Source organism: Pristis pectinata, chromosome 4 (assembly GCF_009764475.1).
Source record: "Pristis pectinata isolate sPriPec2 chromosome 4, sPriPec2.1.pri, whole genome shotgun sequence".
Taxonomy (NCBI): Eukaryota; Metazoa; Chordata; class Chondrichthyes; order Rhinopristiformes; family Pristidae; genus Pristis; species Pristis pectinata.
In genome coordinates, this window is record NC_067408.1 from 76,334,241 (window position 1) to 76,358,280 (window position 24,040).

Genomic DNA, 24,040 nt, shown 5'->3' on the forward strand with positions numbered 1-24,040 from the left:
AAAATTTCAAAACTGAGACCTTCATGAGAGACAATGCCCTGAATGTCTTGTCTGTTTTAATGGTGGGGTAAGAGAATGTTTGCATAAGATGTAAAATTTCCAACAGAGTATTTTTATTGTGAAGGAGTATGGTACTACTGATTCTGAGTTTATTGTCACGTATAATTCTCTACCTCTCACTTTATTTAAGTTGAGAATAAATCTTTTTGGTAAGCTTAAGACCATCAGAACAAAATGCATAAACTGACATGAACAATTCATTACAGCACACTTGTTTTTCCAGAAGGATCTAAGATCAGAGAAATCAAATCCAGGCTTCTGAGACAGATGAAAGATCTGTGAGTGAGAAATGCCTCAGAGGTACTTCAAATATGTTACATCTAATTTTACAGCTAAGCTTCTGTATTCCCCTCACCCCTGTTTAAGTCAATGTTCTATAACAAGTATAATGTTCCCCACATACCCATATGCCCCATTCACACGCAACATATTTAAAATGTTCCTATCAATTTTCCCTTTATAAATTCACATTTTGAATTTAAACTGGTTATGCATGCACCCTCCATCAAGCCTCAACTATGCATCTAGTCAGCACACCAACAATTGCCTTTTAATTAGGATGTATAGAAACTATGTCCCTGAACACATCATCCCAAAAGCACCTATTTAACTCAGTATCCGCTATTTACTCAGACCAATCATTGCATTTGCAGCATGTTTAATATACCTTGCGCCTTAAGAAGAGCAAATCAAATTTCTATGCGGAATTAATTCTGCTGTTGCATGGTTGTGCAATACCTAATGATTACAAAGTCAAAATGTTATTCAATTGACACTTAAGAAGTTCATTCAACAGTTAACTGCTATTGAGACCCCCAGTTGTTGGCAGGAAGTTGAATTCAGAGTTGGCAGATACAGAAGCTTCAGTGTGTTGTGTTTCTAGGGAAGAGGATCTATTATTGAACTTCAATGCTATTTTTTGAAACATGATACATAATACAAAGTGCAACAAGATGTTTTAAAGTGCAAGGTTTTAAATAATGGAATGTTACATATTCCTGTAATTAGCAGCAGAGAAGTGTCAATATTCACAAGGCATAACAGCAATGTATGTATGGACTTGGGCAGGGATAGTGATAAATTACAGTACTTCTGTGCTGTTCAGAGTAGAATAAAACAATGCAGATTTACAAAACTAAATGCAAAATCTGGCAATGAGGTCCTGTGGATCAATGGGAGACAGAGGTGGTAACGGCCACCAGTGGTGGTGCAGAGCAGGAATATGCCTTCCAGGATAAGAACAGTGAACATCAGTTCAGAATATTGCACACATTTCTGGCCAAATAGGATACTGTCACCATTTACAGGTGGATGAAGGCTAAACCACCTATTTTGAATGTACACAAGTTTTGAAAATACATAAAGATAAATACTTCCATTGACTTTGTATTAAAATTATATTATCCTTTTGTAAATAAGGGATTTTATAATTTTGCAGCATTAACATTTAGTTCAGAGAAAACACTTTGGAAGGAATGTGTTGAATTTCAGCTGATATTTTCAGCAGATTAATCTACGAAAGTTTCAAAAGATAATTTATCATAATTTAATCAAGAATTTTCACTATTTTAAGGAATAACAACAGCGTTCAATATTCACAGGCTATGAAGAACAACAGGATAGATCCAGTTAGTGTACTTACATAGACAAATATGTGAATCACCAAACATGTCATGTAGTTCAACAAATAACTGCAACAATTATTGGCCATCATAACATGTATTTGCAAAATATATGGAGATGCTTATAGAAAATTAGAACTGATCTAAGAAAATGCCACAGAATTCACTCAAATAAAAGATCCAAACAATCAAAAGATTTTAATATGTAGAAAAATATGATTTTATACATTTGACTTGAATTCAAGGAAATGAGTTGACCACACATGATATAGCAAAAGGTGATTGGCTATGTCTTCTCATTGAACAATCTGATATTCTGACATCCGAACTGAAAACAGCTACATGGTTTACAATAATTACCAAGTTCACTAAATGCTTATTCCATATTAATTCTGATGGTCCTATTAGCATTAGCTATAAAAGATAACATCAGTCATAATGTCATGGGCTGAAGGGCCTGTACTGTGCTGTAATGTTCTATAATTATTTAATTAGACTTCTTCCAATAGAAGATTTTGCAAATCATCAACAGTACAAGAATGATCCTCAAGTTTGTTCATTTTTATTCCTCCAGCAAAATAATCTTCACTTCATTGAACATATTTAGCTCCCAATGCCTCAAAGTCTGGCAAATTTTTGATAATTAGCCCTAGTTAAATACTTACGTAGATCTTCATTTGGTAATTCTCTTATAAAATAACTTGGGATGTTTTGCAACAATAAGACATTATACCTTCAGTTTAATAGCTACATTGTTGGGCAAGTACAATCTCTGTCATAGTGAATTAAATTTTACAAGGGAGATGTGGATCCAAAAGATTGATTATTAAAATAACGTGCCTTTGCAGGTCATCATAGATGTCACATTTGTGAACATTCCATTAGCTGCAACACAAGAGTAGATCACATTTGATACTCCAATACCTTACAATAAGATCCTCATCTTGTGAGAAAGTTTAGTCTTAAGGACGATAAAGAGGACAACATATTGAGCTGAATCACCTGACTTGAGGTCCATCTACTACTCACCTTGCAGTTAAAACTGCAACAGTCAGCCCGAAGAAAATAGAGTCTGCCAAACCCGACAAAAGTAGGCCAAACAAACTTTTGATGCACTGCACACCACTTACTGACCATCGAAGCATGAAAGTCACATGACCACCCCTTGCACTCCCTGAAGGTACTCTGTCCTTTTCACTTATGATTAATATGGAAACCTTTGCTGACAATGAATCCAATTCCACCTCAATCAGGGGCACAACTAAAAAATGTCACCAGCACTTTCATTTCAATCACCAGAAGGAAAAGGTCTGAGAACATTTTCATAAAATATTGGGGTCAAGGCTGTCTTAACTGTTTGTCCCAAATTGGTTGTTGACTGGTATTTGGGGCACACAAGATTTTAAATTCAATTACTGCAACACTCCACCCGGAGTACCCGACTCCAGGATGGCCAGGGTACAGCTCAGATAGGGGCATTCAGCCCCTCATCAGTCCAGCACTAACAGATTTCAGCAGAACTTGTTCACTGAGTGGCTGAAACCCCACCCCATCCCCTCCACCATAAAGGCCGGGAGATTCTATTTCCAGCAGTACTAATCTTAGTTAACAGATGGCATCCAGTATATTAATCAACCAATCTGGGCACATTCTAACTGGAAACAAAGTTACTAGCTTTGTTGGACTGGGTTGCATGATCCAGTCCATCATGGAGCAGGATGCTTATGCTTTGCCACACTAGGTCTAAGAAAAAAAACCTCAAGTACTGAAGTCACGCAAGACTATCGATTAGCATGCAGATCAGGAAATATATCAAATCCCACTACTATCATATATTCTCAATGGAAGCTTATTATTTTAGAGTGTTAATATCTCTTCTGAAAACCAAGAAACTCAATCAAAACTGAGATGCTGGACCTTTCCTTTGATTAATTTAAATAACTATTATAACACAACAGTTGTATTGTATAAACATTCATCATAAAGAGCAGGTAACTTCCCAAGTGTGCAGCACAATGGAAATAACATGTTTTTTTTCAGTCAATAAAATGCTTATTCATTCCAAAAGAAAGGTTAAATTCCTTGGCAATTTAAATAACTCAATCATATTTTGTTACCAAAAACTGAAGCAGCCAAAATGTCTTTAATATTTAAAAAAATACCCAGAACATGAAAAGCATGTTAGTACGAGCATACCATCACAAAATGAAGCAACCTCATCTCCAAGCTCCTTGACCTCATACTTGGCACCTCCTTCGGCGACTGGATCCTTGACTTTCTGACCAACAGACCGCAATCAGCAAGGATCAGCAGCAACACCTCCGCTGCAACTATCGTCTACACTGGTGTCCCGCAAAGCTGCACCTTTAGCCCCTTACTTTACTTTCTATACATTCACAACTGTGATCTGATTCTACTCAACTCCATCTACAAGTTTGCAAATGACACCACTGTAGTGGGCCGGATCTCAAACGACAACAAAATGGAGGAGGAGGAGGAGGAGGAGGAGATGGAGAGCCTAGTAGCATGGTGTTAAGACAACAACATTTCCTTCAGTGTCAGGAAAGCAAATCAGCTGGTCATTGACTTCAGGAAGCAGGGCAGAGTACATGCCCATCTGTATCAATGGTGCCAACATGGAGATGGTTGAGCACTTCAAGTTCCTTGGTGTAAATATCGCCAATAGCTTGTCCTGGTCCAATCACGTAGGCACCACCCACCCCGGACATTCTCTCTTCTCCCCTCTCCCATCAGCAGAAGATACAAAAGGATGAAAGCACATATCACCAGGCTCAAGGACAGCTTCTATCCCGCTGTTAAGACTATTTAACGGTTCCCTAGTATGATAAAATAGTCTACTTCGTTATGACCATGCACCTTATTGTCTACCTGTACTGCACTTTTTCTGTAGCTGTTACATTTTATTCTGTATTGTTATTGTTGTACCTGATACTACCTCAATGTACTGTGTAATGAATTGATTTGTGTAAATAGTATGCAAGACAAACTTTTTACAGTATCTGTGTATGTGACAATAATAAACCAATTCCAATTGAGCACACCAGCACCTCTACTTCCTCAGAATGCTAATAAAATTCAGCACGTCCCCAATGACCCTCACCAATTTTCACAGATGCACCTCTTTGCTTGATCTCAGCTTGGTGTGGCAACTGCTCTGCCCAAGATCACAAGAAATTGCAGAGAGTTGTGAACACAGGCTAGTCTATCATAAAAATCAGCCTCCCCTCCATTGACTTCATCCAGGCTCAAGGGCAGTTTCTATCCCACAGTTATAAGACTCTTGAACAGACTTCTTGTATGATAAATGAACTCTTGATCTCTCAATCTACCTTGTCATGGCCACTGCACCTAATTTGTCCACTGGCAGCATTGCACTTTCTCTGTAACTAAAATAGTATATTCTGCATCCTGTTATTACTTTTCCTTTTGTACTACCTCAATGTACTTATGTTTGGAGTGATCTGTCTGAATGGCATGCAAAACAAAGTTTTTCACTGTTTCTTAGTACATGTGACAAGAATGAACTAATTACCAATTACCATTGAATTCCAGGAACAAATTCTGGACTTTGGCATTTGTTCTTATTTCCATAACTTCCTATGAAAACCAAGCTCCACCAATGAAGGAATTATTTTTCACTGTATTCCTAAACTTTGTTTAATGTTATCAACAACAAATACCTCTCAACTGTTTCAATACTTCCATTATGACAATATCACATATTCTGGCTGTTTTTGTTACACAAAATTAATTCAGAATAAAATTATAAAATGAACTGCACACATACCATTTACAGATAATTGCTAATGTTCATGAAGAATTGAAAAGAGCGAGGATCTCCCAAAGTAATAGTTAAGATCCTTAACCAAAATACTATTAAGTACTGTATCTGAGACATGTCCATAGTAACAATGTAACAAAATGAATGTGTTAACAATTGGAACACACCTTTTTGAGTGCTTTGTTTAACACTTCAAGAACTAAAAGACATGAAAATTCTGGAGGAAAAATTGTTAGTGAATTATTGCAGGAATGTCATTGGCAATTCGGGGGGGGGGGGGAAACGGGTGGGGGGGTGGAAGAGTGGAATTACAAAATTACAAGACCTTTGCCATACCCTAAGTAGTTACTTCAATGCAGCACTGAGGTACCACCAGTTATTGGATGGGACAAATCCTTCATTGAAGACAGATCACAGTCAAGGGAAATTGATCACATTTACCATGGAAATCAATAATTTTATGACTGAAGGAGAGATCCAGGCATAAAGATACGTCAATAAGTGATGTGTTAATGAAGCAATAAAATAATTTAAATAGGCTTAATTTTAATGTGACAGAACTGAAAATCAATATTGTGTCAAATTTGAATAGAACATTGGTTAGACAATTATGAAGAAAGAATGCGATTGAACTAGTCATCTACTTCAAAATGGTACCAGTAAAGGAGGAAGCCAAGTGATTACTCTTGCGTTTCAATACAGTTGACATTTAGCTTTGCAATGTCAAAGTTCAAAATACGCCTTGATATACAAGTTACGCACTTGACATCCCAAACAAGAAGTCTTTTTTTAATCTCAACTTGGGACATTCTTGATAAAACGGAAAATGCTGGAAATACCCAGAAGAGTAAGCACCTGTGGTATTTTGATGAAAGGTCAACCTGAAATGTTAATGGTTTCTCTCTGCTCAGATGTTGTCTGACCAGCTGAGTATTTCCAGCACATTCTGCTTTTATTTCAGACTTCCACCATGCTTTTCTTTTTACTTTTGAAGACCATTTTTAGCTGCATTATCGCCACAATCTTCCCCAAGAGCTTAGGGAGAATCAGACAGGTGCATTCTATGATTCATAATTTTGTTGTAGCAATCCAGTTCCTCTCTAAGCCTGGATAAGTTTACTGATTGATGTTATTGTATAATTTGAATTTATTGCATCAGAAATATTTTCACATCAGATGCTGCAATCAATCAAATTGACAAAAAAGAAATTCAAAAGTTACCCTGATCGTTAAAAATAATAAATTTGCTGGCCTAAATTTTTGTTTCATAGTTATGCCTTCCAGCCATACTTGAATGATGGTTTTCATACCTGTAATTCCTTTTTTAAATAGATAATTCAGCTATTTATTCACATACAATTTATTTCTATTTCATCTGTGTGATATGAGAGTTAATCATCAGGTGGAACACTGATTATACCTGCCTGGTGCATCAATACATTCAATAATATGATAATTAACTTGGGGCCTGGACTACTTTTGCACTGTTTGGCATTCTCTAATTTCAAAATGTCACAGAACTGAGCAGATGATAGAGTGCCTCAAAAAAGACCATTTCTTGCACTTACTGTTTATCAGTCTACAATTGGATAAACAGCACTGAATATATTCATGCCTGATGTAGCAATTATATAGGAATTGATTGATAAATATTAAGCAGAAAAGCATCTTTTTTGTTTATAGCAACTGAACGTATCATAAACAATGGGAGGCAATAGTAAATGGGAACTTCAGGAAGCTCTCAATGGCTATCAAATTGTATGATGTAGGTGGGATTCAGAAAGTTGACACATCAACCTACTTCATTCACATGGAATTACTGGCAAATTGTTGGAAAATTGTACAAACAAAAATAATCCTGATTTTTGGGAGAATACTCAATACAATTTGTGGGGTGTGGTTGCTGCTGGCAGCCCAGCATTTATTGTACATCATAGGTAGTGAAGACACCCTTGAACTGCTGTAGTCAATTTGATGAAGGAACGCTGTATAGGATGCACCAGGATTTCACCCAACAACTAATGAATGCCAATATATTTCCAAGCCAGGGTGTTGTGCAAATCAAAAGAACTGCAGATGTTGGAAATACTCAGCAGGTCAGACTGCATCTGTAGGAAAAGAAGCCCCATCTTCATTTTGACGAAGCACCTTGAACCTGCAACAGCTCCATTTCTCTTTCTACAGATGCAGCCTGAGCTGCTGAGTATTCCCACAACTTTCTGTTTTTATTACAGAGTGTCATACAACTTGGATGGGAACATAAACATGGTGGTACTCCTATTCCCTCACTGCCCTTGCCTTTCTGGGAGAAACTGGTTGTGGATTGGGGTGTGGTGGGAAGGAGTTGGCAGCCAAAGTGCAGATGGTGCATACCATGGTCATGTGGCAATGATAGAAAGTGTAAATATCTTGGGTGAAGGACTGGGTTCTAATCAATTAGGCAAGTTTGTCCTGGATTGCCCTTTGAATTCTAATGGAATAGCACTGACTTGTCAATAGTGAGAAGTTTTTAGTGTTACGGACTCGGTGAATGTCCCTTTAAGATAGAGTTAGTTGTGTGTGTGTGTGTGTGTGCGCGCGCGCGCACACGCGCGGCGTGCTTACATCAACAGAAGATAAAGGACATAATGACCTTGTTGAATAAGTCAGTCGAAGTCGAAGACGAAGAGAGAGAGAGAGGAAAAGGGAGAGACACACCAGTCTGCTAGTTTCTCTATTGATGGATGAGAAACAATAACTGTGTCTATTACTGGCATCCACGTATGGAAATTGGAAGTAATCCAGTGGAGTTCACTTTGTTGCTGACCTGTAGAAGGAAACAGGTATTTGTGTGGACGACCACGATTCGGATACTATTCGGGGTGAGGAAGTCACTACCGAGTAAACACTGAAGTGTCGTTTGGGTTCCATCATGGAACATTTGCATTTCGTAATTACTCTCTATGTTCTCTCTACATCTACGCCTTATCTTCAGACAACGGTGGTTGTTGAAGAAGCCTTTGCTCATGTTTCACCTTATGGCTTGCGGAACTGAACTTTAAGAACCATTCCTGGACTTGGAGTTTGGGACTTTGCCACCCACCCACACCCACACACGAAGAGTTTAGTTTTTGGGGTTAATGTTCAAGGTTTAACATTTTTACTTCTAACATACTAACATTTTTACTTTTATTTTTCTTATTATCATAAGTAGTGATTAATAAAATAGTTGTTAACACTGAATCATGACTCAGTGTGTTTCTTTTGTTGCTGGTTCGTAACATCAGGGAGCCAGAGGTAAAGTCACTCACCACAAGATACCCAGTCTCTTGACTTGCTCTTGTAACCACAGTAGTTACCTGCCTGGTCCAGTTAGGTTTGTGGTCACTGGTGATCCCAAAGATGTTGATGGCAGAGGAAATCAGCATTCGGAATGCCAACAAATATCAAGAGTAGATGGTTGGATAGCTTCAATGCCTTGCATTAGTGGGGCATGAATATTACACATCAGTATCAACTCGTGTATGATGTTTAAGTCTTGTGGCATGCAGGCGTGGATACTTAAGTTATCTGAGGATTTGCCAACACACGTTATTCAATTTAAAACAGCAGCACAATGAACAATCCAACTTCTGATCTTATGCAATGAAGGTCACCGATGAAGCAATTGAAGTGGCTGGACCAAGAACACAGTCTTTAGAACTGGGTCTGACATTACCAACCTCTGATGACAACCACCTTCCTGTTGCCAGATATAACTTGAACCAGTGAAATGCAACACACCAGTAGAAAATCATCTTTTTAATGAGATGTTAAAGAGAGACACAACCTGCTCTTGGGTGGAAGTAAAAGATCCCATGTAAACATTTAGAAGAGCAGAAAGTTACCACCAATATCCCATAACAATACAAATCTTTCAGCCAACGTAAGAGATCTGTTCACCATTACATAATAGCTGCATACAAATTACCACTTGCAGTGAATACACTTAGAAGTAAATTAGATCAGATTTCTTTATTAGTCACATGTACATCGAAACACACAGTGAAATGCATCTTTGCGTAGAATATTCTGGGAGCAGCCCGCAAGTGTCGCCACGCTTCCGGTGCCAACATAGCATGCCCACAACTTCCTAACCCATACGTCTTTGGAATGTGGGAGGAAACTGGACCACCCGGAGGAAACCAATGCAGTCACGGGCAGAATATGCACAGTCCTTACAGACAGCAGCCAGAATTGAACCCAGGTCACTGGCACTGTAATAGCGTTACGCTAACCACTATGCTACCGCGCCGCCCGAATTAATTAGCATAGTAAAAGTACAGAATTTCACCTTAAACGTTTGTTCTTCTTACAGATGCTGGTTAAGCTGTTCAGTATTGCCATTATTAATTAGTCTTTGTATTGAAGGGAAATAAGTTTAACTAAGAGTCAAGGTAACAAGTTAGCACTAAGTTTTCAGATGAAAAATTTGTTCTGCAATGTCCATGTCTATCATGGTTTTGGCAACTGAGCTTCTGAGCAAACTGTTCAAGATTGATATCGATATATTTCTGCTCACTTGAATGAATCAAAGGATATTGGGAAAACAAAGATGAGGCAGATCACTTATGAGCTCACTGAATGCCAATGCATGTTTGAAAAAAACCTATGTTACACCTGAATGGAAAGAAGTCCATTTGATTTTTAAAAAATCCCTATCACCCTTAAACAGATTTATGTATGTTTGCTCTGAAGGCTGCAAAGTTAATTCTCTATTCACAGTAGGTAATGGGAATATCAAATTTGCCTTTGAAATACGCAAGTTGCTTCTGGCACCGTTTCTGGGCAAATATCTTCCAAACATTTTCCCATATTCACTTGTATTCTTATATCCAGCCACTTTTTAATAACGATGCAACTTTTGACACATTGTGAGCACTATCACAGGAAACCTATTGTATTTGAAGTGTGACCTACACTTCTTCAAATCTAATGTATCCATCACAATGTAATTTCTCTACACATGGGAAAGTAAAGCACCACTTTGTTAAACACCTCCATTAAGTCCACAAGTGAGACCCTGAGCTCTCAGTCGGTCACCTGTCACTTGAAATCTCAATCCCACTATGACCCCTATCTTTGACCTCCTGAATTGTTCCAAGAAAGACCAATATAATCTCAAGCAACAGCATCTTGTCTCAGCACGTAGCAGCCCTTGCAACTGAATAACTGAATTCAACTTCTGCTTGTGTTAGAACTGACCAGTTCTGATGCAAGGTTATCCATCTGTAACATTAATTCATATTTTCTCCTCACAGATGCTGCCTGATTGGTTGGATATTCCCACCGTTCTCTTTTGTTTCAGAATTTCAGCAACTGCTCTGTTCTGCATCTCACAGTTCCAGCATGTCCTCCTCATCCAATTAAATGGATGGCCACTGAAATCATTATGCAACTCAGACATCATATCCATCCTATCACAAACACTCGCTTTGTTCTCTCCACCTCCCCTAACTTAAAAAAAACCCACTTGCTAACATTTTTTTTCCCAATTCTGATGATTGGTCATTGGTGTGTAATGTTAATTGTCTTCACAGATGCTGCCCGACCTGCTGAGTATTTCTAGCACAGATCTTGTTTCAGATTTCCAGTGTCTGCATTTTTTTGCTTTTCCTTTGAAACATTATGTAGCTACAATCTTTTAAATTTCAAATTTCAAGTATAAACAGTAACAACAAAGCTCAAGCAGATTACAACTGCTCATGTAAAGTAAGATCACAGATTTAAAAACCATTGTGTCATTAATCATCCTCTACATCATAAATAATGCATTATTTCCCATAAGGAAACCCCCCCCCCACTCAAAGCTTTCAAAACTCAAAGCTTAATTTCCTTGCTCACCACCCCCACCTAAAAATTTTAAACCTAATTAAAATTTCAATTATCGTTTTGTTAAAATTATACAATGTTGTTTTAACTTTATTTACAAAATAGTGACTATACTTAAAATTGAGCTTCTGGTCATTGATCTTCAACCTGAAACACGAATTCTATTTTTATTTCTACATTATTTTCTGTTTTTGAAAACCAAGGAAGTTGACCTTAATTAACAGTACATCAACTTCACTGAGACAGATTACGTGATCACAGATGTTATATTGCTCTGAAGACAGATGTGTGAATAAAAACATCTATACTTGAATTCAGGTGGATAAACTGCAACTCATTACCCACATGTACTCCACAAACACTGGCCATCCAGCCCATAATCCACACAATTTGACTTACTTTACCAATTTTGTGTTTGAATCTCATGATAATTGCTTTGCTGACTCATTCTAGTTTAGAATCCGAAATTTAAATGTGGACTCATTTAATATCACTGGTGGCTCATGACATACTGTAGCCACAAGCAGATAAAGTCAAATAACTTAGAAACCGCTGATCCAACTATACTGATTTCTTTCACAGTTTAAATCAATGTTGAATGAAAATTTCATATCTATGCAACTGGAGTTTAACAAAAATATCAGTAAAGGGAAAAAAGTTGTTGATTCTACCACTGAATGCAGTCTTGCTATCTTGCTGTAATTCAAGACGTGGCTAGAGTTGATGGCCTCAAATAAGAAAAAGTAAAACTTAAGCCAAAATTTTAAACAGGAGAGGAATATGTTAGATTTTGTGGAAAAAAAATAAGAGTTTTTCCTCAAAATATACAATCACTCACTAAAATGCAACAGTGAACAGTGCTGTACTACAATGGCCAACAAAATTCAGACACAAAATCAAAAAATGTTCATGGCCTAAACTACCTTAAAACCCCCCAAATATTCTTGTCCAGCCAATGGCAATATCCTGAATACAATGTCCTGAATATGCTTTCAAGTTTACTTCTCATTGATTTCCATATATGCCACCATTTTCTTAGCACTACTGAAGGCAATAAACAGAGTTTGATGTGGAAATTTGAATTCACATTCCTAATGCCATGCTCCATGTTTATTTCTGCACAATGCTGACTGGCACACCTGTAAATTCTTCCGGACTTTGCGTTCATTTTTAATGCAGCAAGATTTTAATTAAATACAATTACTCAAGTACCATCTGATCAGTCTTAGTATACAGCAGTCCGAATTTAGCATTAATCAGTTGTCAAGATCATCACAAAAATTCTTTTTGCATCCATTTCACTCAACTGTTCTACCAATGTTAATATAAATCTGACAAGCTGGTTTAGTTTAAGTTTCCATGCTATCTTTATAACCTTCTGAAACCTGACTTACACCACAACCTTCCACCTGACAACTAAAATTACAAATTCTTAACTTATTGCTTTATATCCTCCAATTGTGATCAGTTTCTCATTTTATCTTGGATTAAAATTTTCATCAGGTAGTTTCTCAACACAAAATTAAGCCAAATCTTCGTATGCTGCACTATGACTTTGCTGTGAGATATCTCTAAATTTTGAGTTGATATATTCTTAAGTTATTAATGCATAATCTAACCCTTAGAAAAAGACACCATTTTTAACCAGCTTAAAATACCAAGCCAGTGAACCTTTGACTGACACAGACAGATTTAATGTCTCTTTCAAAATGTTTGTTTCCCATTCCACAGAATCTCACTTGTGATCAGTGATTCCTCCTGACGACGGCTAATGGGTCACAAGTTGCCTCTTAAGTCCACTTCAGAACCCATCATACCTTGGTTTTTCCTGGGGCTAACTACCAAATGATATCAACCTATTCTGATTTTTTTTCAATATTCCAGATGCTCTGCTGATTACTTGATTTAAATTGCAGATTACAATCATTAGCCTGATCATTCCTAATGGCAAAAACAAGTAACCTTGTACTCACATACAAATTTTGTTTACCATATTTGAATTAAGAAATTCTTAATTTTAGATATGCACACCTGACATAAGCTCAAAAAAAAAGGAAATTTTGGCAGAACCAAATTCACCATTAGACAAGGCTTCTATTATACGATCTGGTGTAAACCCAGTACTTCTTTGGAAAAGATTCTGGTAGAAAGCAAAAGGAAAAGACAAATATTCACTATCCTGATACTATTGAATAAATGCACAAGCAATAAGATACAGATTTCAATAATTAGTACCAGCAAGGTCTTGGGCTCAACTAATGAATCTCAGCAAGCTCTGACAGCACGTAATGCTGCACATGACTTCCAAACTGTTTATAATATTTTCTGGAAGAACACATTAATATGTCCCAGGAGAGAAACAGGGTCAACCTCAGCTTATTATGCCCTATCAAAATCAGTTTACCAAGATCACTATTCAGGCTCAATAATAACAATAGATTAGAAAGGAATGGCGGGCACCAAACCCCCGAAGAGCCAATACCATTGATGGAACTGCGTCCAGCATGAATCCCTGCCTTCGAGAAAAGAGGGATAAGATAAGAAAACCTGCAGAAACACATACAAAGATAAAAAAAAATCAAGTTAGAAAAAATGCAAATAAACTTGCTTTAATAACTATCACCTCATGTGCAAATCCACTTTACTTCATGTATTGGCATGATGACATGGGCATCAGGTCATGTGTGGACACCCTCAGAATGTGTAATGCAATAGGAAACTTTGAAAATGGTTTAACAAAATTTCTAAGCATAATTGCCAAGATTTTTCTGGACAGCTTTGAAAACAAAACTTCTACCCCTTCCTTACTTTCAAAGCAGAATCTTTCTTCCTCTCAATAGATTCCCCTAAGATGAGCACACACCATTACAGAAACATTACTTGAATTGCTCAGCCGAGTACAAAAAGGCACTGTCACCACAGGAGCAATAATGCCCCAGAATATGGCTTTTTGTGCAAAATATTGAAAGAGTATGAACCCAAGCCAAGTTATTTGTTGGGCCACTGTTCTTTCAATTATCAAATCCTTGCTTAAGATGGGAATCAGGCTGGTGGATCACAAAAATCTGTTCCATTGTTTTAGGGGTGGAAGAAATGAGGTAATTACCAAACTGCCAGATTAACATTTACATGAAAGTTACTGGAATTTATCACTAAGATACAGTGAATCAGCACTTAACAAGTATAAGGTGACCATCTCAAGTCTTTTTGTGAAGATTAGGCCATGTGGACCAGTAACGTTTTTTGAGAAGATTGCAAGCATTGAGAAGAAAGGCTTTGTGGACGCTGATTGTGTGAATTTGCAGTTAGGACTTCATAAGCTTCGTGCAAGGAATCAAAAATGAAGTGTGTGGAACTAGAGACAGGAAGTGAACAATTGAAGGGATATAAAAAGTGACATTCTCCAGGGATATGTCCCTTGATCTCAACTTTTAAAAAATATTTTTTATCGTGACATGAATAAAGGAATAATGTTGTACCCGCCAAGTTTGCAAGTGATGCTAATTGAGGATGAATGGTGAATTATACAGAAGAAAACAAAAAGTTAGAGCAGAGTAACAAGTGAATGAAATACACTGTATTGTGTGAAGTTTAAATTCATCTACTCTGAATCCCTCAAACATTCTGGGGGGAGGGGAGGGGATTACCAAACACTAAAAGGATTTGATGTTCAGGTATCCAAAAGGACTAAAAGTTACAGCAAAGGTTCAAAACTAACCAAAGACGAACAGAAATTTTTTACTTCATCTCAAGGGATCAGAACATGAAAGAAATCCCAATCTGTAAAGGGTTAGAATGACATTCTCTTCCTGTAATGGATCACCCAATCTCAGCATCCCCATGGTTATCAAGTGGGTTTTTGGCAAAGAGCATCATATTTTGGAACCACCTTGAGCTGCCCTATAAAAGACCTCCTTTCACAAGGTCCCAAGTAGGGTTGCTCGCAAACGATTCCAGTATTCAGCTCAATTTACAATGAAAGGTAACAATTACAAATGCCAACACTTACCTCCGAACTAAAACTCAATCTATTCAATCCTCACCCAATCAATCATCAACAAGGTTATCATTATTAAGTTCCCCATCATCAACATATTAAGGCTAACTATTTATGAGACATTTAATAGGTTCAACCATGTTGCTTAGGCTAAAAAAAACTTAATGCCAAATGACACATTGTCCTTAAAATACCTCTCCAATAAGGTTCAAGCCAAGAATATGATGGATGGCTATCACTACGAACCACAAGGGTACAGCAGGTCAATTTCTTAGTCTCCTTGTCAATGAATTCACTGCCCACCATGACCAACAGAGAACTTCTCAGGAATGTGATAAGACATCCCCAAACAGCATAGCATTATGTTACGAGACAGGCGTCCTTCCTTCATTGTGACTAAAAGAATTGTAAGTATAAAGATAACAATTCTGGGAAAGTAACCACCACAACATTCAAAGCAACAAAAACCAAACGAATGCAGCACTGTTCAGCTAGACACCATTCCAAGACAGAATTTTAAATAAGGACAGCATCAAACTATTTTCAAATTTTACCATCCCTTACCATTAACACCTGCACCCAACATCAAAGCATATGTACAAAAAAGTCAAATTTATTGTGAGGAAGGAATATGAACCACTGTGCACAGATTAATACTGCTGTAACTTTCTCATCCAACTCCACTGCCCTTTGTTTTAATGTTAAATTGAATTTTAAATTCTCCTCAATGAATCAAATTTTAAATCCTAATATTTTCCTCTTGTCATTTGCAGTAGACACATTTCCACCATTTGCTGGCTGGATTTGACGACCTCTCCCGTTCCGAATACCAGTAACCATTCTCTTCCCAAATTTGCATCAGCACCTCTGGTACCATACCAATGGACGAACAGACACTCCTCCAAATCAATCTTGGAATGACCAAGCAACTTATTTTGGATCCAAGCACAAACTCAATTTTCTGGCCATTCACATCCTGAGTAACTTTCTCACATTGAATTGGCTGCTTGCATGATGGTGTTACACCTGAACCCAAGATGAGCCTTAGACTTGTTATCTGTGCTATCAATAACCACCTAATTTAACCTCCATGATATTCTGAAGCTAACAACCATGCCTTTGTTACCTCCAGATTGGATTATTTTAGCCTTATTATTTTAACTCTCCATGAACATCTTGTCATCCAAAACCTTGTTGCCCTTAGCCTAACTCACACAAGGTCTCATTCTCCCTACAGGTGTTCACTTGCTAGCTTTCAGTTTACTAAAAGTCAAATTTTAAAATTATTAACTTTAATGAAAGAAATATGGAACTTTCTTCTACAAATAACAATTACTGCAAGGTCAATTACTAATTTTAAATTGGACATTAACAGATTTCAGTAAATCAGGGGTATTACAAGATGAGAGGCAAAGGAGCCAATTCCTGCTCCTTGTTTCCACATCTTTTCACAACCTCAGCTCTGTCACTAATTCCCTCCAGCCATATATCTGCACTCCTTAAATCATGGCCTCCTGTTCATCCCTATGCTTATTCATTCTCCTACAGGCAGCTGCCCCAGCAGCTCCCAGGCTCTAAACTCCAGAATTTCCTCTAAACTCCAATGTTTCTTTTCTTCTTCAAGATACTTCTCACTTCTCTTCAGTTAAGCTTTAGGTCATCTGCGCTAATATCTTGTGTGACTTATCAATGTATGTGCTACACCGAAGGCACTATACAAATGCAAACTGTTGTAAAGCACATGTTCAAATAATCCCTTCAGAAAAATAACTTTGTTCAGGTATTGTTAAAGCTATGCTCCCTTTTTCCCTTTTCCCTTTTTGATTCACTTGTCAAGAGAAAACTTTTTATCATCAAGTTTTTTTAGTAAACATCTCTTCCATCAGGTCTCAAAGACTAATTAAAATGTAATTCTGATTTTAATGCGTATCACTTCCTTTATAGCCTTTCCATTGCTCAATCATCAGGATCAACGTCAAAACTTTATAAGGTTGAATTGTGTGCTTATTGTGACTAAAATATTTAAGTCACAAATTTAAAATGTCACTATTTCAAGATGTGACAACTTGTTTCTGTCAAAGAACTTTAAACTGTAATTCTCTTGGAAATAGACAGTTCTGCACATTAAATCAAAAAATTTACTTCAATAGTTCCTTTCTGTAATCTTCAATGTTAATGTAAAATTACTAACATACAACTGAATAATAAACATGCAGTTACTATTTGCACACTTTAAGTAAACAAATACAACCTATGCCTTTTCCCATCTTCAACTTCTTACTTAAGTCATTCCTGACACCTCCAACTGATCACTACCATCAGCCCCTTCATCCTTTCACATGAATGTGATATATACATTCACTGATACAGTGAAGATGCAGCCCATGAGAAGAACAAAGGAGACTGAAACATTCTATTCCACTTGTTTATAATTCTACCACCAATCATTTTCTTGGAAATTTGAACAGCAGAACCAACTGAATGGCTATCATACAACAGCAGCCAAATTGTATCAATTGAAATCTCATCATTCCCATGTACCCAAAGTAGAAAATAGACTTTATGTGCTGATTACAAAGTTCATGAAAACACAAAATAAAATTTACATTATTTGAAGCTGATGCATGGAAATAGATGAAAGGCATCCATGATGCCAGAATTTGAAAATCCAAACTACATCAGATTGTCCAGAGGAGATTTACAAGTGTTAAGACAAAAAGAAAACTCATGGGTTTCTCCCTTTAACATGAGAGGACAACTGGACAATAAATTGAAGGAATGTATTCATTACAGTAGTGACATCTGCACTGTTTTAAAGCTATAGCACAAGCCCTTGCCAAAATGCTTTCACAAAGAACAAAGTTGCTAAGCCATCTAACTGCTCAAACTATCAGTGTAGGTTGTGTGCAGATAACAACTTCAATGTTACCTTCAAAAGACTATCAATGATTACTTCAAAATGGCTGTCTGATTATGATCCAGTAGTTTGACTTCATTTTACATGACAGGAGACAACTTAAAGCACAAAACATGAGACAAACAATAATGAATGAAGGTGGCCATTTTACTCATCTGAACTTCTCAATAGAAAATTTGATCATTAAGTGGTTACATGTTCTTGCCACAACAATTCTGTTCAGAAGATCAATTGGCACAATTTTCATTTTTTCCCCAATCAGACTTAATCTTGGCCTTAACTATTTTGAACATTAATTCCTGAATTCATTTGAAAAGATCACACTTTTTTAAAAACGTTTTTCATACATTTATTCATCTGCACCTTCACAAGTTTACCCTCACTCCTTCCTTCAAAATTCTCCAGCCTTTCCTCATCAAGCAAACCACTCTCACTGGTGACAGCCTCATTGCTTTTCTTTACATGCCGTCAGCAGATAAATGCCCAAGTTATCAGGACTGAAATGCACTAATCAAGGTACAGTCTAACCAGGGCATGAACAAATACAATTTCACCCTTCTTTTTCAGCTTTCTTTTTTGCTATTTAGCTGAATATTGAATTGGCTTTTGCTGATAGTGGGTCTGCATTGGTTGGATATGCTGTATCAAATTTATCAAGACTTCTATCCATTTCTTGCCAAAATCTAAATACTATCTTCCCTTTCAATGTTCATCAGTGTTTACATTGCTGCATTAAATTTTAATTATTCTTTTAATTATTTTGCAGCAATGTATACCACACTAAATCTGCACAAATGCAAAAAAGTTAATCTTCAGCAGTAAATAAAAAAAGAAAATATGTACCTAGAAAATCTGGCAAAAGTTCAGTACTAGCTTTCTAGCTGTGTAATTTGAAGATTCCTTTCAACAGTCATAATATTTCACATTTTTGTTTCAGAGTTGGGGTGAATAGCACATATTACATTTTGAATAATGATGAATTTTCGGCTGTGAAAATTGAAGAAAACTATATTCATGTGCTTGAAATAAAAAAAACTGCACCACGTACAAGGACTTAACTTAGTGCAAATACTTATTTAACAAGCAATGTTTCATTATACCAGTGTATTTAATCAAACCCAGATAATAAACACTGATACAAATGAACATGTGCATACTGCCTTTATTAAAATAAGACAAATTAAGGGAGAAGTGCCAGATTTTTTGGGAAAATCTAACCTTACCCCGTCAACAATAGCACGTCCCAGATCAAGGGAAGCATATGAAGTATTAATTATTAATTTTAAAATAGCCATTATTGTATTGTAACTATATTAGCTATATATTTCGTATTTTCTTCAATTAAAATGTGAAAAATATTCGCATCTAAAGTAGAACCATTGATGTTAAAAAAAAGTCCAGGTCCCCCTGCCAAATACTGTCCTATCGACAAGCGACAATGCGCGAACAGAACAAGTTACAGGATGTATTGCCGTAAATCAGCCTTCAAAACAACACGTTGGATTTCAAGCTTTGTTGATTATAAATTGCACAAATGGGATAAGATCTTAACCACGGATGAGCACCCTGTTGGTTTTACTATTTATAAAAGCCAGAAACCAGGGCAGGCGGAGTAATTTGGCGCGACGCTTCCGCAGACAAATTGCAGGCCGAGGGTTTAGCGTCCTCTAATTACACACAGATCCAGAACCATTGTCCTCTCTCCCGGGTCTAACAGAACTCAATACCACCCCAGGATTTCACCAGAAACAATGTTGGGGGGGGGGGGGGTGAAAGAACAAGGACATCAAAAGAATCCCGACCCAGAATGACCCCGGCAAACTCGTTTGCAATTACAACATTGCAAAGCCCTGGCTCCCAAAAGAGCCAGAAGGGCCCAGGCCGGGCTAATGCCTACCCACCCCCCTCCCCCCGATCGTGACGCGGGAGCTTCAATGTGACAACCGCCGCAGACAAGGCCCGGCCCAGCCCGGCCTGCCGCCATAACACGCCGCGCTCGTCAGCCGCCTCCATCTTCTGATTGCTCCGCTGTGACCAACTCCTCCTCGGTAGAAACGGGTTCTCGAGGCCTAGTGCGGCCGGACTGAGTGCAGCAAGAGCCCGGAGAATTCGGATTGATGGTGCCGGGTCGGATATGATATCCGCCCCGGGTTCCTCGGAAACCTTGCTTCGGGGAGGCTGAAGGAGGAAAGAGGCCGGTGCGAGCGGCTTCTGCTCTCACTCACCTCGTCGTTAAAGGCGTTGACGGCTTCCATATTGTCGGTGTCTGGGGTGCCGCCGTCTCCAGGCTCTTCACAAAGGCTCCGCGGTCCCTTCAGCTGTTTGCCCCTCGGCTCGCCTCAGTTCACAGCTCGGCCTCGGCGGCTTCCTTCGGCTCGGTTCCCGCTCCGACTCCGCATTCACCTCCAAAGCGGCTCCACACGCGCCTCGATCAACATGGCGGCGGCTGCACAACACCGCCGTGGAGGCTTGTGGGAGTGCGCGCAGACGCCCGCCTGGCGACGCGCGCCCCCGGGCCCGGTCGGCGACGCGAACCCGCGCTTCTGCGGGCTGACTTGGCCGTGTGGGCGACGCAGTTACTCGGCCTGCTGGTGTACATTGTGTCGGAAATAATCTTACCCTCACGTATTTTTATCACATTAACTGCAAGTGCATTCAAATGTTAAGAGATTGTATCTCACAGTTTAGATCCACAAGCGGTCCAGGAGCAGTGAGATTACAGACTGGTTACAGCACGACTGGTGGCCATTCCGCCCGTCTAATCTGAACCGGCTCTAGGTAAAAATAATCTACTCCTTGCCCTTCTTCCTTTCAGACACTTGCCCAGCACTCTATTGTCCACTACTACTGTTGTGTATGCTTCCATTACCATCACCGGCAGTTTATTCCGGACTATAAACAATTGGTTCTCTTGCGAATCAGCTTCATTTCTTCGCTCCTATGTTCTTGACCCTTCTATCAATGGGACCAGTTACCTGGATCAAACAGGTCAGGCAGCAACTGCGGCAAGAGAAACAGGGTTAACGTATCAAGTTCTTCATCTGCCTGACCTGCTGAGCGTTTCCAGCATTTACTGTTTTTATTTAAGAATTAAAGCAGTTTTTTATTTTCTTATTTTTCTCCATGTACTCTGTCTGAATCCTTCATAACTTGAAATATTTTGGATCTCCTCGCACCGCTTTGTATTCCAGAAAATCCCAGCCTTTCTAGTCTATCAGTGTATCTAAAGTCCCTTATCCCTAAAATCATTTCAGTAAATCTCTTGTGAACCTGCTCCAAAGCCTTTACATCTTTCTTAAATGTGGTGCTCAGTACTGAACACAATACTGCAGTTGTGGCAAACTAGTCAAAGTCGAGTTTATTGTCATATGCACAAGTAGATGTGTGCACTGGTGAAATGAAAAACTTACTTGTAGCAGCATCACAGGCACCATAGTCTCATAAAAATTCGTTGTGACTTGCTTGCCCTTGTACTCTATGCTTTGTGAATCAATTTATCCACGCATATATACCTGTAGCTCTCCCTAATTATTGTTTCTAGAACTCTATGCATCATTCAGTTTAATCTGACTGGTCTGCTGTTACTGGGTTTATCAGTACACCTTTTTGAACACAAGATTTACATCTTTTTCTGTTCTTGGGCACCACCTTGAATCTATAAAGGTTTGTGAGATTATGGCCAAAATCAGACAAAAAAATGTGTAAATGGGTCAAAAGTGGTTGAAAAAGTAAACTGAAAAAGCTGTTGAAGAAATCTTTCTGGGCTTTAGAGGTAGAAATTACAACCAAGGAAATCATAATGGACATCTATAAAGCAATTATTTGGCCAAATCTGAAGTATTGAATCCTGTTCTGGGTATTAATCTTTAAGAAAGATGTCAAAGCCTGTGTTACATAGGCTGGAGTAATGGGAGTGGTTCTCCTCGGAAGAGAAGGTGAAAGGAAATCTGTGGAGATATTTAAAATAGTGAAGGATCGAGACAGAATAGATTATGAGAAATCTTCTGAATGTTGGAAAGGCCAAGAACCTCTACCAGCTGCACACTGGTGCAGCTAGTTGAGCCGTTGCCTCACAGCGCCAAAAAACTGGATTCAATCCTGACCTCCAGTCCTGTCTGTGTAGAGTTTGCACATTCTTCCAATGACTGCATGGGTTTCCTCTGAGTGCGCTAGTTTCCTCCCACGTTCATTAGACATATGGGTTGGTAGGTTAACTGATGACTGTAAATTGTGCAGTGCAGGTGAGAAGTAGAATCTGAGAGGAGTTGATGGAAATGAGGGGAAAATTTTTAAAAAATGGGATTCATGTAGGATGAATATTTACATATTCATGTAAATATCATGTGCTTGATATTGCAGACTTGGTGGACTGAAGGGCCTGTTTCTGTGCTGTATCTCTCTATGACACTAAACCAGTGGACACAGGATGAAACTAATGACAAAAGAACTAGAAATGAATTGTTTGGATCTGGAATGCACAGCTAAGGCAGGGAAAGTTGGGTAATGGATGCAGCTTCGAAAGCAAATTGGATAAATACTTGAAGGGAAAAAAAGTTGCAGGGCCAAGGGGAGGGTGGGGGAGTGAGATTATCTGGATCATTTTTGCATTGTTAATAGGCTTCCATCGGCTGCCTTCTGTACTGTAATATTTCTGTGATTTTCGTATTCTAATTTCAGATTTCTTTTTTCATCTCTGACTGATGTGTATCATAGAGTTGTGTCCTTTGTATTTCATTTATGGGAGTGTACATCAAATAAACAGAAAATACTGGAAACATCCAGTTGATCAAGTAACACCTGCAAAGGGAGAAATAATGTTGATGTGTCAAGTCTTCTTACTAAAGAGTGATGACAAAAAACATAAACTTCACATCGTTGCCTAACTGGATGCTTCTAGCAATTTCTGATTTTTATTACATATTGTTGGAAATTCTTAAACTGAAATACAAACCAAAGATAAGTCCTTGTAAATATCCAGCAGATCATGATGGGGTAATTTTTGTTTCTAATTTCATAACAAGAGGCATAATCAAAAATAGTCTAGCCTTTCTGGACTGGTTAGGAGGCAATTCTTTACATGGTAAAGATTAAAGTACACTTAACACATTTGCTAATAGATCAATTGTAACCTTTAAACAAGGCTTGATGGATTATTGTGAACGAAAGGAATTGAAGAATATTAGCCTAACCTGGGTCACATCTGCCTGAAATATCAATGTATCTGCTTTCCAGTTACGTGTCTTTGCTGGCTATTTGTATGTCATTGCTGGCTACTCATTGACAGCTCTCAAATAAACACAAAATCAAAAAGAATTTAAACTGTGTTTAATTCTTCAAGATTAGCATTTAACTTCAAAACATCGTCAGTGCTTATTTACAGCTTTGCTTCATTTAATCCATTTGGATAAGAAATATGACATTCCCAAGTTTCAGAACTTTCATCGACATGACTAACTTATCCTTTGAGCCATATAATATTGGACAGCAAGAGAATTATAAAACATGTTCAGCAGCATAGTGAAGGGCTTCACTCTAACAGAGCTAGTTCTTAGCTTTTCCCTACACCCTGACAGTGTTTCTCTGATAATTTGTATTCACTTTTTCTTGAAAAGTTATTATGGAGTCCACTTGTGGACCACTTCTTGAAAAACCTGTGGGGGAAGAAAACTTATTCAACACCTTGTTTATATTGCTTTTAATTTTTAAGTTATATCCTTAGTTGGCTTAGCTTGTCATTTGTGAAATCTGTAAATGTACATTTTTATCCAATCAGAATCCTTCAGAACCTTTCA

General features: G+C 38.0%; 1 protein-coding gene across 1 annotated transcript in view; it reads right to left on the reverse strand.

The window, feature by feature from the left end:
- LOC127569324 (SR-related and CTD-associated factor 4-like) overlaps positions 1–23,504 on the reverse strand; it is a 66,328-nt gene extending 42,824 nt beyond the window's left edge. The window contains exon 1 of the mRNA XM_052013853.1: positions 20,474–23,504. Within this exon, the coding sequence (XP_051869813.1) occupies positions 20,474–20,503 (30 nt within the window). The 5' untranslated portion in view covers positions 20,504–23,504. The remainder of the gene's footprint in view (positions 1–20,473) is intronic.
- Between the last annotated feature and the right edge of the window lie 536 nt (positions 23,505–24,040).